The sequence below is a fragment of the Carcharodon carcharias genome, chromosome 1 (genome assembly GCF_017639515.1).
Source record: "Carcharodon carcharias isolate sCarCar2 chromosome 1, sCarCar2.pri, whole genome shotgun sequence".
NCBI classification, from domain to species: Eukaryota; Metazoa; Chordata; class Chondrichthyes; order Lamniformes; family Lamnidae; genus Carcharodon; species Carcharodon carcharias.
In genome coordinates, this window is record NC_054467.1 from 206,877,897 (window position 1) to 206,895,623 (window position 17,727).

General features: G+C 41.5%; 2 protein-coding genes across 3 annotated transcripts in view; one reads left to right on the top strand and one right to left on the bottom strand.

Moving 5' to 3' along the window:
• The window catches only part of fam219aa (family with sequence similarity 219 member Aa), an 80,028-nt gene extending 76,795 nt beyond the window's left edge, over positions 1–3,233 (bottom strand). For both annotated transcript variants that reach the window (XM_041187961.1, XM_041187952.1), the window contains exon 1: positions 3,127–3,233. In XM_041187961.1, coding sequence (XP_041043895.1) covers positions 3,127–3,186 — 60 coding nt within the window. In that variant the 5' untranslated portion in view covers positions 3,187–3,233. The remainder of the gene's footprint in view (positions 1–3,126) is intronic.
• Positions 3,234–8,480: 5,247 nt separating this feature from the next.
• The window catches only part of dnai1.2 (dynein, axonemal, intermediate chain 1, paralog 2), a 337,978-nt gene continuing 328,731 nt past the window's right edge, over positions 8,481–17,727 (top strand). The window contains exons 1-3 of the mRNA XM_041183411.1: positions 8,481–8,606; positions 12,402–12,458; positions 14,273–14,371. Of these exons, the coding sequence (XP_041039345.1) occupies positions 8,481–8,606; positions 12,402–12,458; positions 14,273–14,371 (282 nt within the window). The remainder of the gene's footprint in view (positions 8,607–12,401; positions 12,459–14,272; positions 14,372–17,727) is intronic.

Genomic DNA, 17,727 nt, shown 5'->3' on the forward strand with positions numbered 1-17,727 from the left:
GAATAGTGAATCCTTGTCTCTGTACCCCAACTTACTGAAACATTTTATGGCCGCTACTTGATTGTCATCAGTAGGTGGAGAAATACATGCTGCACTTTTAACTATATTAGGTCATATATTCATAAATTTTTCAATGTATTTTCCCACACAAGTACAGTTGGTAAAAAAAAACATGAATTGTAGAACAGCCCCACATGATAGCTGCAACAGAAAGGAATGGCTTGATCCTGGGTCTGTTCCAAACACTTGGATTAACCAGAGCTCGCAGGAAATTAGCAAGTATTTAGACAGTTGCCTGGAATATTGCTAGGTGGAACTGCTCTGATACTTTATATTAGGCTATTTTCCAGAACAGTCTACAGATGTACATTGAAACTTATGGTGCAGTCATGTATTTCTTACAGCTGGAGAAATTAACTATTTGGCCCTGATTTTAAGCATACATACAGTTCAGTAAGAAAAAAAAAACAAATAAGTGCTTGATTTTTGTTACCGCTGGTTATTACAATTAATCTGCTAGCAAAAGCACCTAGTGCTTCCCTGTGCAGCTGAGTCACACAATCCAAGAATCCAAGGTTTTGAGCTCTAGTCTGATCTGATATGGCCAATCTCAGCTTGGGAAACCATTGAGTAACCCTGAGCCCAGAAAGGAGATAATCAGTAAATGTTCTAACTCCTCATTAAATTACAATGACTTTGCTGGAAAGCAAGCCTATGGATAAAGATAACGAAATCATCCTAACTTGGAAATAAATCGCCATTCCTTCACTGTCGCTGGGTCAAAATCTTGGAACTCCTTTCCAAACAGTAGTGAGTGTACCTACATCACATGGACTGCAGCGGTTCAAGAAGGCAGTTCACCACTACCTTCTCAAGGGCAACTAGGTTTAGGCAATAAATGCTGGCCCAGCCAGATAAGCCCACATCCAGTGAATGAATAATAATAAAAAAATGGCCAACCTCAGTGATGTCTCTGATAAAAAGTCATGGGTGTGTAACATGAACTCTGTTTCTCGCTCCACAGTTGCTGCAAGACCTACTGAGTGTTTCCAGTATTTTCTGTTTCTGTTTTAGGACAGCTTTATATCTTGCTTCAATGTAATCTGCAGGTGACTTACTACTGTATTTTCTTTAGAATATTTATCAAAGGTGAACTAGTATTCCCAGACAAAGTGAACTTCGAAAGCCTAATAAAATAAATCTAGCAATAAATCTCTGCTTCCATCTGGAAGTCGCATACTGATTTTGCAATAGTTTAAGTTTCTATTTTAAGAGAATTATAGATCAGTTTTCCTCTATAATAACTTGTACTGTGCAATATCCATAGATTGCTTTGAAATGACCACATTGAGAAATGTTGAACACCTTTAATGAAACGGTAATCAAGTATATTTAAGATGTTTGTTTAGCATAGTTTATAGCACTCACACCTCTTAAGTCAGAAGGTTCTAATTCAGAAGGCCCTATTTCCAGTGGTTGAATACATAATCTCACACTTCAGTGCAGCAGTAAGGAAGTGCCGCATTGTCAGAAATATTGCGCTATTAGCAAGATCAATCTGTTCAAATGGAAAAAGATCCAACAAGAGCATTCAAAGAGCAAGAGGCTCTCTTTGTGACATGGCCAACATTTATCTCTCAGAGTAATATTACCAAAATAGATTAACTGGTCATTTATCTCATTTATTATTTTTGGGGCCCAGCTGTCATGCTTATCTGAACAACAGTGATTACATTTCAAAGGGAATTCACTAGTTGAAGTTTTTCTGACAGTCTGAGGATGTGAAGCAGCACTCTCAAAATGCTGTTTTTTTTCTCTTATTACAATCTTACTATCTTTCACAGAAAACATATTTGTCATCAAAAGGGGGCTTTAAACTATATTTGAAGCGTTATACAGAATAGTAACTGACCAGCTTCACAAAATTATCTAAAAAAATACAGTGAGAGGCTTTTCATAAAACAAGTTTGTGAAAACCCTGCAGGGCAGGATTCTTGCCTGTGGTTGCACACTGTACTACAGCCATTATCAGAATAAATTTACTGGGCCAACAGGACAGTCATAAATTTATTCACGCTGGTCAATTTTTAGATTTGCTGATCTCAGCTAATTTTATGCCCTGGTAAAACTATTATATAATGATGAATAAACCTGCTTCCAAATATTTATTAATTTATGTATCTTACATTATCCATTTCCTTCTGTACAAAAAAACCTAGAGTCCCAATATATTCAAGGGTTATGAAAACAATGCCTACAATTTTTATGGAAAACTACGGATTACATATAAACTAAAATTAAACCAAGTTTTTCATTCCTTGAAAAATGTAAAATCTGCATGTCTTTAGGCTTGGCTTAAGGCTATAACCCAATTTAAGGTTTCAGAGAGCAATATGAATTACAACATAGTGCACCTGAAAGTTGATTACATACTGTCATCATTCTATTTGAATGGCATGCAAAGGCACCAAGAATCCTCGTAAACAGAATAAAATAGTGTCAGAATATAATTGTCAGGTGAAAGAGACAGAACACTTCTCATATTTTAACCCACATCTATTACAATGCACCTGATATGGAAGGCAAGGTCTTGCAATACTAAGAACAGTCATACTTTACATCTCATTCAAATTACACATTTCTTCTGTAAAATTACTCAGGTGCAAAAAATAGACATAAAAGTCATTTGAGATTTACCACTACAATTTGCTCGCAAATGTGGCCTCCCCTCCCTCCAATTAAAGACGGGGAGATAAGGCCCAAAGTGACAGTGAATTCAGGGCCCAACCAGTCACTGCATCATTTAAAACTTGTGCAGGCACATTAAAATACTCGCTTCTGGTTGAAAAGCAGGTAGTCAGCGCATCACACTAAACACGGGAATTCAGTATTACGGACCAAACCGGATTTTCTTTTCAGGAAAATCCATTAAAATAAACGCATTTTTCAGAAAAAAATTACCAGGCAAGGCCCGAAGCTCCAGCCAGTCGAGAGCCGGGAGTGCAAAGCCGAGGGGGTGGGGGGTGGAATTACTGATGGAACTATTGACAAACAAAATAAGAGAGAGTGAGTTGGATGAGACAGATTATTTTTTTTAAAAAACAAAAAGAACAATCCCTCCCTTACCAGCGGTTGTATCTCTGACCGGGCTGTGGGCACTTGGAATCGATCGATTTCTTCCATCATTTTGAATGAGGAAATCGAGGCAATGCTGCGGCCTTTTCTTGTTTTTTTATTATTTAAATAACCCACACCCCCCCTCCCTTCCCCACCCCTCCCCCCCGGATCAGTATTGACTCTGACGATGGCGATTTGCTTGGCCCCCAGCCGCTCGCTCTCATTAACTCATCTTGTCCCCTGAGTGCCGCTTCTGCAGCTCCCGCAGAGACAGTGACTCAACTCCAACTTCCGGCCCCGGAAGTGACAACCACCCAGCGCCTCACAGGACCCTTGCTTCTCCTCCTCCTCCCCACCCCCCCCCAATAAAATAAACCATTATCAGATTCTTCCTCAGCCGGTCAGTCTTAATAATTACTGGACAACAATAATCGGGTCGACGGAAAATTCTACTTTGTTTTCAATTCAAAGGAAGTGTATTTCCGTCCATCCAGGCATCGCTGCAGGCAGTTCGGTTGCCCCCGGTTACCGCCGGTTGCGCGTTCTTTGCCGGGTTTGGCAGCTTTAACTTGTGAATAACTTTCCTCCGATCATCTCTTTGATTGCTTTTATTGATAAAGTTTTATCGTTTGCATTTGAAAATGTGACTTTAACGCTGGTTTTGGAATGGACATGGATTGTTTGGATGGCGGAAGATTGGAAGCCGCGGTTGCCAAGGTGACAGGAGTCAACTTCCGGCGGTGCTGCCGCAGGGAAATTGTTAAGAGTCAGTGAGAATTAGATTCACTGTCTTCACTCTTACTGTTCGAGTTAGATTCACTGTCTTCACTCTTACTGTTCGAGTTAGATTCACTGTCTTCACTCTTACTGTTGGAGTTAGATTCACTGTCTTCATTCTTACTTTCAGAGAGTCAGAGTTAGATTCACTCTCTTCATTCTTACTGTTTGAGTTAGATTCACTGTCTTCATTCTTATTTTCAGAGAGTCAGAGTTAGATTCACTCTCTTCACTCTTACTATTCGAGTTAGATTCACTGTCTTCATTCTTACTGTCAGAGAGTCAGAGTTGGATTCACTCTCTTCACTCTTACTGTTCGAGTTAGATTCGCTGTCTTCACTCTTACTATCAAAGAGTCAGAGTTAGATTTATTCTCTTCACTCTTACTGTTAGTTAGATTCACTGTCTTCACTCTTACTGTCAGAGAGTCAGAGTTGGATTCACTCTCTTCACTCTTACTGTTAGAGTTGGATTCACTCTCTTCACTCTTACTGTTAGAGTTGGATTCACTCGCTTCACTCTTACTGTTAGAGTTAGATTCACTGTCTTCATTCTTACTGTCAGAGAGTCAGAGTTAGATTCACTCTCTTCACTCTTACTGTTCGAGTTAGATTCACTGTCTTCACTCTTACTATCAAAGAGTCAGAGTTAGATTCACTCTCTCCACTCTTACTGTTAGTTAGATTCACTGTCTTCACTCTTACTGTCTGAGTCAGAGTTAGATTCATTCTCTTCACTCTTACTGTTCGAGTTAGATTCACTCTTTTCACTCTTACTGTTAGAGTTAGATTCACTCTCTTCACTCTTACTGTTAGAGTTAGATTCACTGTCTTCATTCTTACTGTCAGAGAGTCAGAGTTAGATTCACTGTCTTCACCTTTATTGTTAGAGTGAGAGTTAGATTCTGCACCCTTGCATCGGCCTGACATCGAGATGCCATCAAAAGCTAAAGCCAGATCGGTAATTGCAACAAACTTTTCTTATCATTTTTGTTACACTTGTTGAAAAAAAACTCTTTGCTTTCTTTTATTAAAAAATAATGATGACATAATATTAACTGGGATAGAATTTGATTAAAAGCTAAAGAGGGTGCAGGATTCAGGAGCATTTATTTTAGCCAATATGTAACAAATCTCAGTTGGTAGTGGTGGGGGTAGGGGGGTGGGGGGGAGAGGGGATGGTGGTTCTGGAGTTAGTTTTAGGGAATGAAGCTGGGCAGGTGGAAGGGATCACTTTGGTGGAAGTGATCACATTTCAGGTAGAATTAGGGAATTATGGCAAAGGACAAAGATAGACCAGGAATAAAAGATCTCATTTGGGGAAAAGCTGATTTTATTAAGCTAAATGGTGATTTAAATAAAGTGGACTGGAAGCAGTTGCTTGAAGGTAAATCAGTGTCAGATAAAGAGGGTTCTGTACAAATATGTTCCCACTGACCTTAAACCTGCAGGGCTATGGGGATCAAGCGAGGGAATGGGACTGACTAGATTGGTTCGTGGAGAGCTGGCATGGAACTCGATGGCCTTCTTCTGTGCCATAAATTACTCTATATATTTACAGGACACTGAGTTCATCTATGGGAGCTATCTCCACCTGTGTCGTTTATGGATCAGCAACAGGGCAATTGTTTATTCTCAGGACATTGCTAGCAATTTTCTGGGCCTGAACTTCTGCGGAGTGTAATCATGTTCAGAGCTGGGTTGGGTCGGGTATGGAGGAGGGGGTGGATGGGTTGGGGGTTCACGTGAGGGGGTTGGGTGAAGTACTGTAGGGGGATTCTTCTTGGGGGGTTGGGGGGGGAAACAGTCTGGGGGGGTTTGGGGGCTTTTGTGGGTGGGTGTTTATCCGGGGGTTGGGGGTGTCCCCTGGAAGTTTGGGGGGAGTACGCTGCGGGGTTGGGGGGGGTGGGGTGGTGGTGTGGGTTGGTGGTGGAGTGGGGCTTCCATGTTGGGGATTCCCCCTTGAAGAAGGTAGTGTGGGGGTTGTGGGATTCCCATGGGTGGAATTCCCTGGGGGTTCGTGGGTGTGCAGGGGGGGAGCTCTGTGAGGGTGTCAGTGTGGGTCTGTACAACAGTTACCTAGAAGCTAGAAGAGGCTTTAATTCTTCAAATCTTTTCTAAGCAATGATTGATGTTAAGACAGTTGGAACTATCTGAAGTTTGCAGTTTCGTTTGGTTCCCAGTGCAGGGCAATTACCCAAAGGATGTTTGCACTTCCTTGGCAATTGTCATGCAATCCTTACCTGGGAACCTCCAGGGGTGTTTCTCCAGTGCATTTTTTAAAAAAATTATTTATGTGATGTGGGCATCGCTGGCTGGGTCAGCATTTACTGCCCATCTCTAATTGCCCTTGAGAAGGTGGCGTTTAGCTGCCTGCTTGAACTGCTGCAATCTCCATGGTGTAGGTATACCCACAGTGCTGTTAGGGAAGGAGTTCCAGGATTTTGACCCAGCAACAGTGAAGGAACAGTGATATATTTACAAGTCAGGATGGTGAGTGGCTTGGAGGGGAACTTGTAGGTTATGGTGTTCCTATGTATCTGCTGTCCTTGTCCTTCTAGTTGGTAGCGGTTGTGGGTTTGGAAGGTGCTGTCTCTGGAACCTTGGTGAGTTTCTGCAGTGCATCTTGTAGATGGTACATACTACTGCCACTGTTTGTCCATGGTGGAGGGAGTGAATGTTTGTGGAAGGGGTGCCAATCAAGCAGGCTGCTTTGTCCTGAATGGTGTCAAGCTTCTTGAGTGTTGTTGGAGCTGCACTTGTCCAGATAACTGGGGAGTATGCCATCACACTCCTGACTTGTGGCTTGTAGGTGGTGCACAGATTTTGGGGAGTCAGGAGGTGAGCTACTTGGTGCAAGATTCCTAGCCTCTGACCTGTTCTTGTAGCCACAGTATTTATATGGCTAGTCCAGTTCAGTTTCTGGTCAGTGGTAACCCCCAAGATGTTGATCGTGCGGGATTTAGTGAAGGTAATGCCATTGAATGTCAAGGGGTGATGGTTAGATTTTCTCATACTGGAGATGGTCAATGCCTGGCACTTTTGTGGATATTGCCCAGGTCTTGCTGCATTTGCACATGGACAGCTTCAGTATCTGAGGAGTTGCAAATGATGCTGAACATTGTGCAATTATCAGCGAACATCCCACTTCTAACCTTTGATGGAAGGAAGGTAAAGCAGCTGAAGATGGTTGGGCCTAGGACAGTACCCTGCGGAACTCCTGCAGTGACGTCCTGGAACTGAGATCATTGACCTGCAACAACTACAACCATCTTCCTTTGTGCTAGGTATGTCTCAAACCAGCGGAGAGATTTCCCCTTGATTCCCATTGACTCCAGTTTTACGAAGGCTCCTTGATGCTACGCTCGGTCAAATGCTGCATCTTTGGTTACCTCCCCCAAATTTACATTCACCTGGAGCTCGGACGTTATGGCCCCCTATATTTTAGCTTTTGGAATTGTCCATTTTGGAAACATTTTGAAATATTCAAATGTGCTCACTTGGAGCCCTTTATCTTATTACTGGGGTTGATGTGTTCTTGACACCCATTACCCTGTTCTCATAGCCACGGTATCTCCACAATTTGTGACCTCTTCAGCAGTCTTTACACCCTACCAGTGTCCTTCAGCCATTTATTGGCTACCTCTGCAACAATGCTTCATAGCTCCCCAACTCTTCAGTCTTCTCTTTGCTGCAATGACTAAGGACGCCACAGAGACAAGCTTGCATCAATCTCTGCAGACTACGTGCCTCCACCAAAGTCGCCGAGGAAATAATCTGGGAGTTTCTGCATCCAGATGACTGTTCCCTAGCTGTCTACAATAAGAAAGACATCCAGGTAATGGCACCAATCTCAAGGTGGTGGGCTCTCCAGGGATGCCACTTTTGATGAAGATATCTGTGCATGCACCCAGAAATTAAGTTCTGGCTGCAGCTGACTCCATGATCACTTCTGGAAGCATCATGGCATTAAACTGAAAATGAAAACCAAACTTTATGAGAGTATTGCCCTTACCACCTTTCTGTATGGTGCAGAATCCTGGGTCTGCTATCGGCGCCACATCAGAGCTCTGGAACATTTCCACCAAAAACACCTGAGGACCATCTTGAGAATTTGATGGCAGGACAAAATCCCAAACAACAAGATCCTCCATTGTGCTGAGCTCAACAGCATGGTGACCACCCTCCAGGAAATTCAGCTTAGATGGGCAGGCCATGTCTACCACATGGATGACTACACAATCCCCAAGCAGATTTTCTACAGATAACGATTTCAGGGCAAACAGCATTAAGGTGGTCAGTGCAAAAGATACAAGATTGCCCTTAAAAAAAAAGCCTTCCAAACTTCTGCATTGCAGACCACCTCCTTTGGAAAACACTGCTGTTGCCTGGCCATGTGGAGGCAAATAGCGAAATTTGGTGCAGCATGATTCAAGGACTATCTATGCCAAACTCGTAACAGACATCCTGCCCAGAGGAAAACCAGAGCTGGCACCATTTCAAAAGTCCTTCCAAGCACTAACAAGGACAACTTGAACTTCTAGTTTTGAGGACATTCATGCTGATCTCACACCGGACTCTTCAGTCATGAAAGGATTCACAGAAGAGAAGGAAGTCACTACAACTTGGAATACTCGAAAAACGAGGGATCTACCACCATCCCTTTTTGTTCTTCTGGAAACACTGAGAAAAGAAGAAGATACCCCTGTTTTGGTGAGGTTCCTGTTGAGGACTCCCTGTAGTGGAGCATGGAGGGGGTTTGTACCTTATGCCTAGCTAAAATATCAGTGGAAGTGAAAAACAAAGAGCTTGGTAAGGAGACATAGCCAAGGCCAGTAGCATTGTCCAGGGTTGTGTTTGCAGTGCCAAAGAATCATTTAACAAATTTAGTTGGCGGGCTAAAGTAAGTGGACATGTTCTATTTTCTGTATACTCTGCTGCACATCTCATTAGCTAAACCTATGCAATCCTTCATTTTCTCTCTACTGAATGAATGACACTTCACTGTGCACTAACCATCAACTCCCTTTCACAACTTCCATTACGCCCATTAACTGCCAGTTGCTTCATATGCTCCAGTTTACACTGTAAAGAAGCACCACAATAGATAACTGGGGGCAACACATATGAAGAGTAAACAGCTTGGCAGCAGGTTCATAGCAGTTGGAGAGTGCAACTGTACTTCTTAAAAGGCTGATTTTAGAAAAGTGTGGAGAAGCGGTAGGATGATTATGGAAGAGATTTGAGGGATACATGGTGATTATCATTTAGTGCAGAGGTAAGGAAAATTGGTGTGTGGAGTGAGAAGGCAAGGATTCTTTGTTAACTTCTGTGGACAGGGGGGAAAGGCAAATTGAACTTCTTTTCTCTGTCCTTAAGCAGAAGGTGTTTTTGAATTATTTTTAAAGTAGACTGTGGTGTATTTTCCCAAACCCTCAGTTTATGTGATCCAATTTACTAATAACTCACAGCAAACTCGTTATGATTAACTCAGAAAGTTAGTTTATTCACATTCAAACCGGAGGGGGAGGAGTGTTCGCAATGTTCCACTCTACTCTACTACACACACACACACACGCACACACACGCAAATACACACTAAGGGGGAATAGAAAAAAAAAACAAAGTTTTACAACCATGCACAGTAACAGTAAAAGAACCACAGAAATGAATATTAGTTCACGTGATTATCAGAGTCCAAAGTCAGACTCCAGTTAGGAATTCCTTCAGGTTGGAGCTTGAGTTCAGCTGGCTGAAGACCAGAGTTTTAGAGTTCTCTTTACAATTGTTGCTGATACCGCAAGATGAAGTTGGTGCACAGAAACTGTGTCAGTTCTGTAGGCGATGGTAGGACACCTTCCAGCAGAGATGGGCTCTTGGTGTTCACAGGTTGGATGTTAAATATCAGATGAGGATTTCTCAGTTCTCAAAGGAAAATGGCTACTCAAATCATGTGACCTTCTTTCTCCACAATGATTTCAAAGGGAATGTTTATTTAGTATCTGGAACTGGCTTTGATTTCCGGACTAATAATGTCCTAGCCATTAGCTTTTGAAAGAGTTACCATCCATTTTGAGGTTCTTGTGGCGGGAAGCCATTGTCTAGGCCGACCCTCTGACTCTGCAAGGGAGATAAGCTTATAAAGATGCAAATGATGTCCATTGTCCCCTCAGTGGTTACTTTTTGAAATGGACCTGGACAGTCCCAGGTGTGAGATGAATCTGTTAACAGCTTGGCAAGCATAACAACTTTCGATCTCTGAGTCCCTTTGTTTCAAGATTATGCTGTCCTTACAATTGGGTGTGAGATTCCATGATGATGAGAGAAAGATTATTTTGTTCTTGTAACACTTATTGGTAGCTTCCAGAACAAAGGGCCAATCCTGTGGTCATGTGACTTATAGCAGCCATCTTTTTTGGTTCAACAGAAAGTCCTTTATAAAAATACAGAAAGAATACAGTTTTGACACATACAGTTTTGGATTTCTTTTCATGGCATATTGACACAATATTAAGTAAAGTTGGCTTGAATCCAACTTTAGTATACTTGTCAGTAGAGTGATGGAATGGGTCATCAACAGTGCTCTCAAGCAGCACTTGCAATAACCTGCTCACTGACACTCAGTTTGGGTTCCATCAGGTTCACTCAGCTCCTGACCTCATTATAGCTTTGGTTCAAACATGGACAAAAGAACTGAACTCCAGTAGTGAGGTGAGAGTGAGGACAATTGACATCAAGGCAACATTTGATCGAGTGTGGCATCAAGGAGTCCCAGCAAAACTGGAGTCAATGGGAATCAGGGGGAAAACTGTCCACTGGTTGGAGCCATATCTAACACAAAAGAAGATGGTTGTGGCTGTTGGAGGTCAATCATCTCAGTTCCAGGACATCACTGCAGGAGTTCCTCAGGGTAGTGTCCTCGGCCCAACCATCTTGAACAGCTTCATCAATGACCTTCCTTCCACCAAAAGGTCAGAAGTGGGGATGTTCACTGATGATTGCATAAAGTTCCGCACCATTTGCGATTCCTCAGATATTGAAGCAGTCCATGTGCAAATGTGGCAAGCCCTGGACAATATCCAAGTGTAGGCTGACAAGTCGTAAGTAACATTCACGCCACGCAAGTGCCAGGCAATGAATACCTCCAACAAGAGAGAATCTAACCATCGCCTCTTGACATTCTATGGCATTACCATTGTTGAATCCCCCACCATCAACTTCCTGGGGGTTAGCGTTGACTAGAAACTGAACTAGACTAGCCATATAAATACTGTGGTTAAAAGAGCAGGCCAGAGGCTAGAAATCTTGTGGCGAGTAACTCGCCTCCTGACTCCCCAAAGCCTGTCCGCCATCTACAAGGCACAAGTCAGTAGTGTGATGGAATACTCTAAACTTGCCTGGGTGAATGCAGCTCCAACAACACTCAAGGAGCTTGATATCATCTAGGACAAAGCAGCCTGCTTGATTGGCACCCCTTCCACAAACATTCACTCCCTCCACCACTGATGCACAGTGGCAGTAGTGTGTATCATCTACAAGATGCACTGCTGAAATTCACCAAGGTCCCTTAGACAGCACCTTCCAAACCCACGACCGCTGCCATCTAGAATGACGAAGGTAGCAGATACATGGGAACACCACCACCTGCAAGTTCCCCTCCAAGCCACTCACCATCCTGACTTGAAACTATATTGCCATCCCTTCACTGTTGTTTAATGAAAATCCTGGAACTCCTTCCCTAACAGCAATGTGGGTGAACCTACAGTACATGGATTTTAGTGGTTCAAGAAGGCAACTCACCACAAGGGCAATTAGGGATGGGCAATAAATGCTGGCTTAGCCAGCGATGTCCACATCTCATGAATGAATGAAAAAGAACAACTTTGCGGGTTGCCTCCCCTTCTTCAGGATCTTGTGCCTCCTCATCATATAGCTGTTCTGTGGACAGCAGTTGCAGTTCTCCTGGGTGAATCCACCTTTTGATAGTTTTGTTTTGGAGCATGAAGCATGCCACTATGAGCCTTTTGGAGGCTGTTACTGCAGAATGAACCCTTTTTTGTCCAAGGGCTGAAAGCGTTCCCTGATAATGCCAGTGATATATTTTATTATTACTGAGGCATCTCAGCCACTGTATTTATAAGTTGCTCATAAGACATCAACAGAGATGGTCATAGCTACGTTTGATGCTCAAGGAGCCTTTATTAACTGGAATGAGAAAACATAGGTGTTATGATACACTGATGAGGAATAAATATGTTATGACAACTGCCTGGGAATTTGGCTGCACTTCTAATATTCCGTGATGATTTTAGCCCACTGGCTGGACATTAATTGACTGGCAGAATTTGCAATGCATCAGTTGTTCTCCTGCCAACATGTCTCCTATCTATTACCACCTCCTTGTACTTTGGAGAATCTTTTATTTGAGTTTCTTAAATAATTGTAAAATTACATATATGCAATATGATATTATATTAATATCGGTAATTTACAATATCTTTCCAATAGATTAGTATCCCGCCTCCAGTACAATCTGCTAAAGCGATATCAAAGAAGTTCAAGAAGGTAAGGGAATTTGATTGATAACCTAAGTTAATTTGAAAATGAACAATTTAATACCACCAGTGGAAATAATTAATAATCTTACAGTATAGGTTGCCTATAGATGGGAAAAATATTATGCATCTAAAATAGGACTAGCTAAGAAACCGATACAGCGATGACTTGTTAAAGTTAAATGTCTAAAAATAGTACTAAATAATGCATAAGCTTCTAATATGACAGGCTTATGTTTGTTACGAGTGCAGGGTTTTTTTTAATCGTTTATGGGACGTGGGCATCACCAGTATTTATTGCCTATCCTTAATTTCCCATTGAGAACTGAGTGGTTTGCTAGGCCATTTAAGAGTCAACCACATTGCTGTGAGTCTAGAGTCACATGTAGGCCAGACCAGGTAAGGACGGCAGATTCCCCTCCCTAAAGAGTATTAATGAATCAGATGGGTTTTTCCGTATACTGCCAACATATTGGATTGCGCTTTACTATTGGTCGTTGGTAAACATACCATAACTATGGAAAACGCTGAATAACTTATGTAAATAAGGGTAGTACGCTTGTTGTAGGACTCAGCGTTTACTTCGGCATGCATTAAAGTTGCCGAGCAATTTGTGGCACTAACAGCTGTGAAGGACCATTGCACAGCATTATTTAAAAGGATGAAAAGATTTGTTATTTCAGGTTGCCGACTTATCTTCATAGAAATCAAAGAAAAATTACAATACTGAAGGAAGTTTATGAAGGAGTAGGGAAAAGCATGAGGGTGAAGTGAATAGAGGGTTGTGATGATAGATTTAAATGAGGAAAGATGGGCATGCACAGTACTGCATGTGACTGTCATGTTCACTATGTCCCTTAATTTTTATGCATGGGCCGCTTTTAGGATGCAAGTTAACATCAGTGACATATTGCAGTTTGCAAGACACCTCTGTATGACGGAGGTCAGCAAGGCTCCCAACACTAACAGAAGCACCTACATCTCATTCCCCATGGATAAAATAAAGCAGGGTGAGAGAGCACTGAACTTTGCCTGCATGACAGGCTCCACAGGGTACAAATCATCATATACCACACCCACATTGCCTTTCGTGTTCCCCATCTTCAGCCTAGCTTCTGTACTAATCAGAAGGTTTCCACTCCCTTAACTACCAGCTGTTTTATGGCCATATGCCGTTCATTTATGTATGTCTGTGCCACAGCAGCCATGAATCATTTATCCTGTGCCAATCCGCTGTGCTGATTTTATTCCAGCCAGACCACCATATTACAAGCTAGTTCCTGGGCTATCTGCTCCAGATATGGCTCATAACTCCTATCAAGAACAGGAGGATGGCTGCAGGCTTGGCCAACAATGCTAACCATGCTGCCACAAGCAAACTGATTCCTACATCTGTAACTCCAATGCTCCAACTTGCTGGAATTCTTTGTTTGTGTGACTCTTGTACATTCCATCTCCCCCTCTATCCTGTGCCCCCCACCTCCCCCACAACCAACTTCTACCATTTCATCATGGTTTATGATTTGTGGACCTGCCTCCAGCTTTCTGGGTTCCAAGTTTTCACATTTCTCCCCCACTTTTAAGACATCTTAAAAAATTCCACTTTGTCCAAGCTTTTGTTCATCTCTTCTAATATTTCCATTTTTGACTTGCATCCATTGAGCTTGGAAAATTTATGCTAAATAGTGATGTAAGAAGGAATTTTCTAATAACACCTTGTTTATTCTGAGTTTCTGATTATGCTCAGTAAGTCATGTCACTTCATGTTTCTAAAAGTTGCATGAGTATTTCTTATAGAATTGAAACTACGTTATTTTGTTACAGGATGATGATGATGGAACTGAAATGGGAGATGGAGGTGATGACTGGAATTTGGGGAAGGCACTCATCAAACCTCCTGATCAGCTGGAACTTACTGAACAAGTAACATCTTAGGATTTAAATATATCTTTCATGGAAAATTGGAGCATATGTTGATCTAAAATTGTGCAAGCACCTCTCTTTAAAATATATGAATTAATGATTATATTTATGCTCTAGTAATTTATTTGCTACAGGCTTTAAGTCTTTGCTAGGAGCAGTAAGTCTTATGGTGTTTATAAATTTAAGCTGAAAGATACATAGTTTGGCCCCTTCAATCTTGACATTTGTTCCCTGTTACCTCTCTTTTTCTGAAGCCATCAACCCTTGCTGAGGTTTAATTCCATAGTTGTTATCAGTACATTTGTATCTCACTAAAATGGACATTCTTCATTTTGAAATTTGTGATAATGGACATTGATTTTTGGAGAACTATTCAACCATGTTGTTATCTTCAATTACCACAGTTGTTGGATTGGCTAATTCATCAGCCAGGATTTGAACCTTCTTATAACTTTTCCAAGTGACTATTCTTCATATCTGATTGAGAGCCATTGATCAGAGCTGAAAAGCTACAGAGTTTTCTGCTAGAGGGCTAAGTGGAGGGCAACAGAAAGAAGGGTTGAGCTAGCTTTAAATGGATGATGGATGTCACAGAGTGGTTGTAGACAAGCTATAGCGAATGTGTGAGGCTGGCATAAGACAGATAAGCATGAAATATCATGACAGCAGATCTCCTGGTAGGAGTACCTACAAGCAGAGCGAGTGAGAGATTGAGAGCTAAATATATCAGACTATAGGAGCTTTAGAAAAGACCTTCTTTGGAAGTTTTAGAAACGGAAGAAGCAATATCGATGAAAGACATAATTCTAGCAGTGGAAACAAGGATTTCAAGAGGGGTCATCAGGTAGTGGAAAAGCTATGCATGAAGCTAAAGAACAGCAAAGGATGTGAGCCTCTGGTTGGAGTTGTCTACAGATGGTGATGAAATGGAGGGTTGTATAAAAATGGAGGATAAGGAAGCATGTAACAAAAATCATGAGGTCATAGGAGATTTAATTTTCACGTAGATTGGGAGAAGCAGAGCAGCTCAAGTGGGAAAATTAATAAATTTCAAGAATGCATATGGGACAGTTTATTTAGAATAATGTTTTAGAATTGATAAAAGCAGTCATGCTGGATTTAGTGATGAATAATGAAGCAGAATTAGTTGACAATCTGACTAGGGGAACATCTTGGAAATAGTGCATAATATGCTTGAATTTGATATTAAGTTTCAGAGGAAGAAGCTAGTATCTTTAGTCAGGTAAGCTTTAAACGTTTAAGAAATTAATTGGTCACAGAAACTGGGTTGAACGTTTAATGGGAAAACATATAAATACACAATAAGAATTCAACAAACCATTTGGTACAATTTATTTATTTATTTCCAAAGCCAAGCGATAGTCTCCTCATTTGCTGAGTTCAATACAAAATGGTAGAATACAAAATAAATACAGTATCACAGTATCTTTACAGTGCAGAAGGAGGCCATTCGGCCCGTCAAGTCGGCACTGGCTTTCTGAAAGAGCATTCCACCTAGTCCCACTGCCCTGCCTTATCCCCGTAACCTTGCACATCCTCTCTTTCCAGGTAGCAATCTAATTCCCTTCTGAATACCTTGATTGAACCTGCCTCCAACACCCTTTAAGGAAGTTTGTTCCAGACTCCCACCAACTTCTGGTGAATTTTTTTTTTCCTCACATCACATTTACTCCTTTTGCCAATTATTTTGAATCTATGCCCTCTAGTTCTTGATGTTCTCTTGAGTTTGAACAGTTTCTCACTATTTACCCTGTCCATACCCCTCAGGATCTTGAATAACTCTATCAAGTCTCCTCTCATCTTTCTTTTCTCCAAGGAAATGAGTCCCAACCTCTCCAATCTATCCTCAAAGCCACAGTTCTTTATCCCTGGAATCATTCTTGTGAATCTCCTCTGTACTCTCTCCAATGTCTTCACATCCTTCCTTGAGTATGGTGCCTCGAACTGGACGCAGTACTCCAAATGAAGCCTAACTTGTGTCTTATAGAAGTTCAACGATCTCCTTATTTCTGTACTCAATGCCCATGTTAATAAAGCCTAAGGCATTATAAGTTTTATTAACTGCTCTCTTAACATGCCTTGCCATCATTAATGACCTATGTACGTATACATCAAGGTCCCTCTGCTCCTGCACATCTTTTAGAGACTCTTTCTTTATTTTATACTGTCTCACCATCTTTTTCCTGCCAAAATGAATCAACTCATACTTCTCTGCATTGAACTTCATCTGCCACTTGTCGGCCCAATCCACCAACATGCCTATGTCCTTTTGAAGTTCAAGACTATCCCCTCACAGTTGACAACATTTCCAACACGTAGTCTTAATAGTTAAAAGGTTTCACTCCAGGTTAAGCAACCATGGTTTAACAAATGAGGTAAGACACTATATTAAATTAAAGGATTAAGGCAAATACAAGGAAAAGTCATAATACAACAAACTGAGAAAGGGTTTACTGTTGCTCCTTTCCTTTCTCAGCCTGGTAATAGACAGGATGAGATGCATCCAAGAATACTGAGGGAAGCAAGCGTGGAAATTGCAGAGGCACTGACCATAATTTTTCAATCTTCTTTAGACTCAGGGGTGGTGCCAGAGGACTGGAGAATTGCAAATGTTACACCAAAAAAGTTTGTAAAGATAAGCCCAGCAATTAGAGGCCAGTCAGTTTAATCCTAGTGCTGGGAAAGCTTCTAGAAATGATAAAATTCAGGAAAAAATTAATAGTCACTTGGTCAGATGCTGTTTAATTAAGGAAAAGCAGCACAGATTTGTTAAGGGAAAATTGTGTTTAACTAACTTGCTGGAGTTTTTTGATGAGGTACCAGGGAGGGTTGATGAGGAAGTTATGCCACATAGTTATGCCTGTGAATTTATGAGAAAGATGGACACTACTTTTTAAAAAAAGAAATCAAAATGGACACCCAAAACAAAAACAGAAACAGAAATACCTGGAAAAACTCAGCAGGTCTGGCAGCATCGGTGCAGGAGAGCACAGCTGACATTTCGAGTCCTCATGACCCTTCAACAGAACTAAGTAAAGTAGGAAAGGGGTGAAATATAAGCTGGTTTAAGGCGGTGAGGGGGGGTGGGGGGGGGGAGGTGTTGTTGTTGGGACAAGCAGCCAGTAATAGGTGTAGATAACCAAAAGCTGTCACAGACAAAAGAACAAAGAGGTGTTGAAGGTGGTGATATTATCTAAAGGAATGTGCTAATTAAGAGTAGAAGACAGGACAGATAAGGTACAGATAGCTCTCGAGGGGGTGGGGGAATACTAAAAGGTAGAAATTAACAATAATTAAAAATAATGGAAATAGGTGGGAAAAGAAAAATCTATATA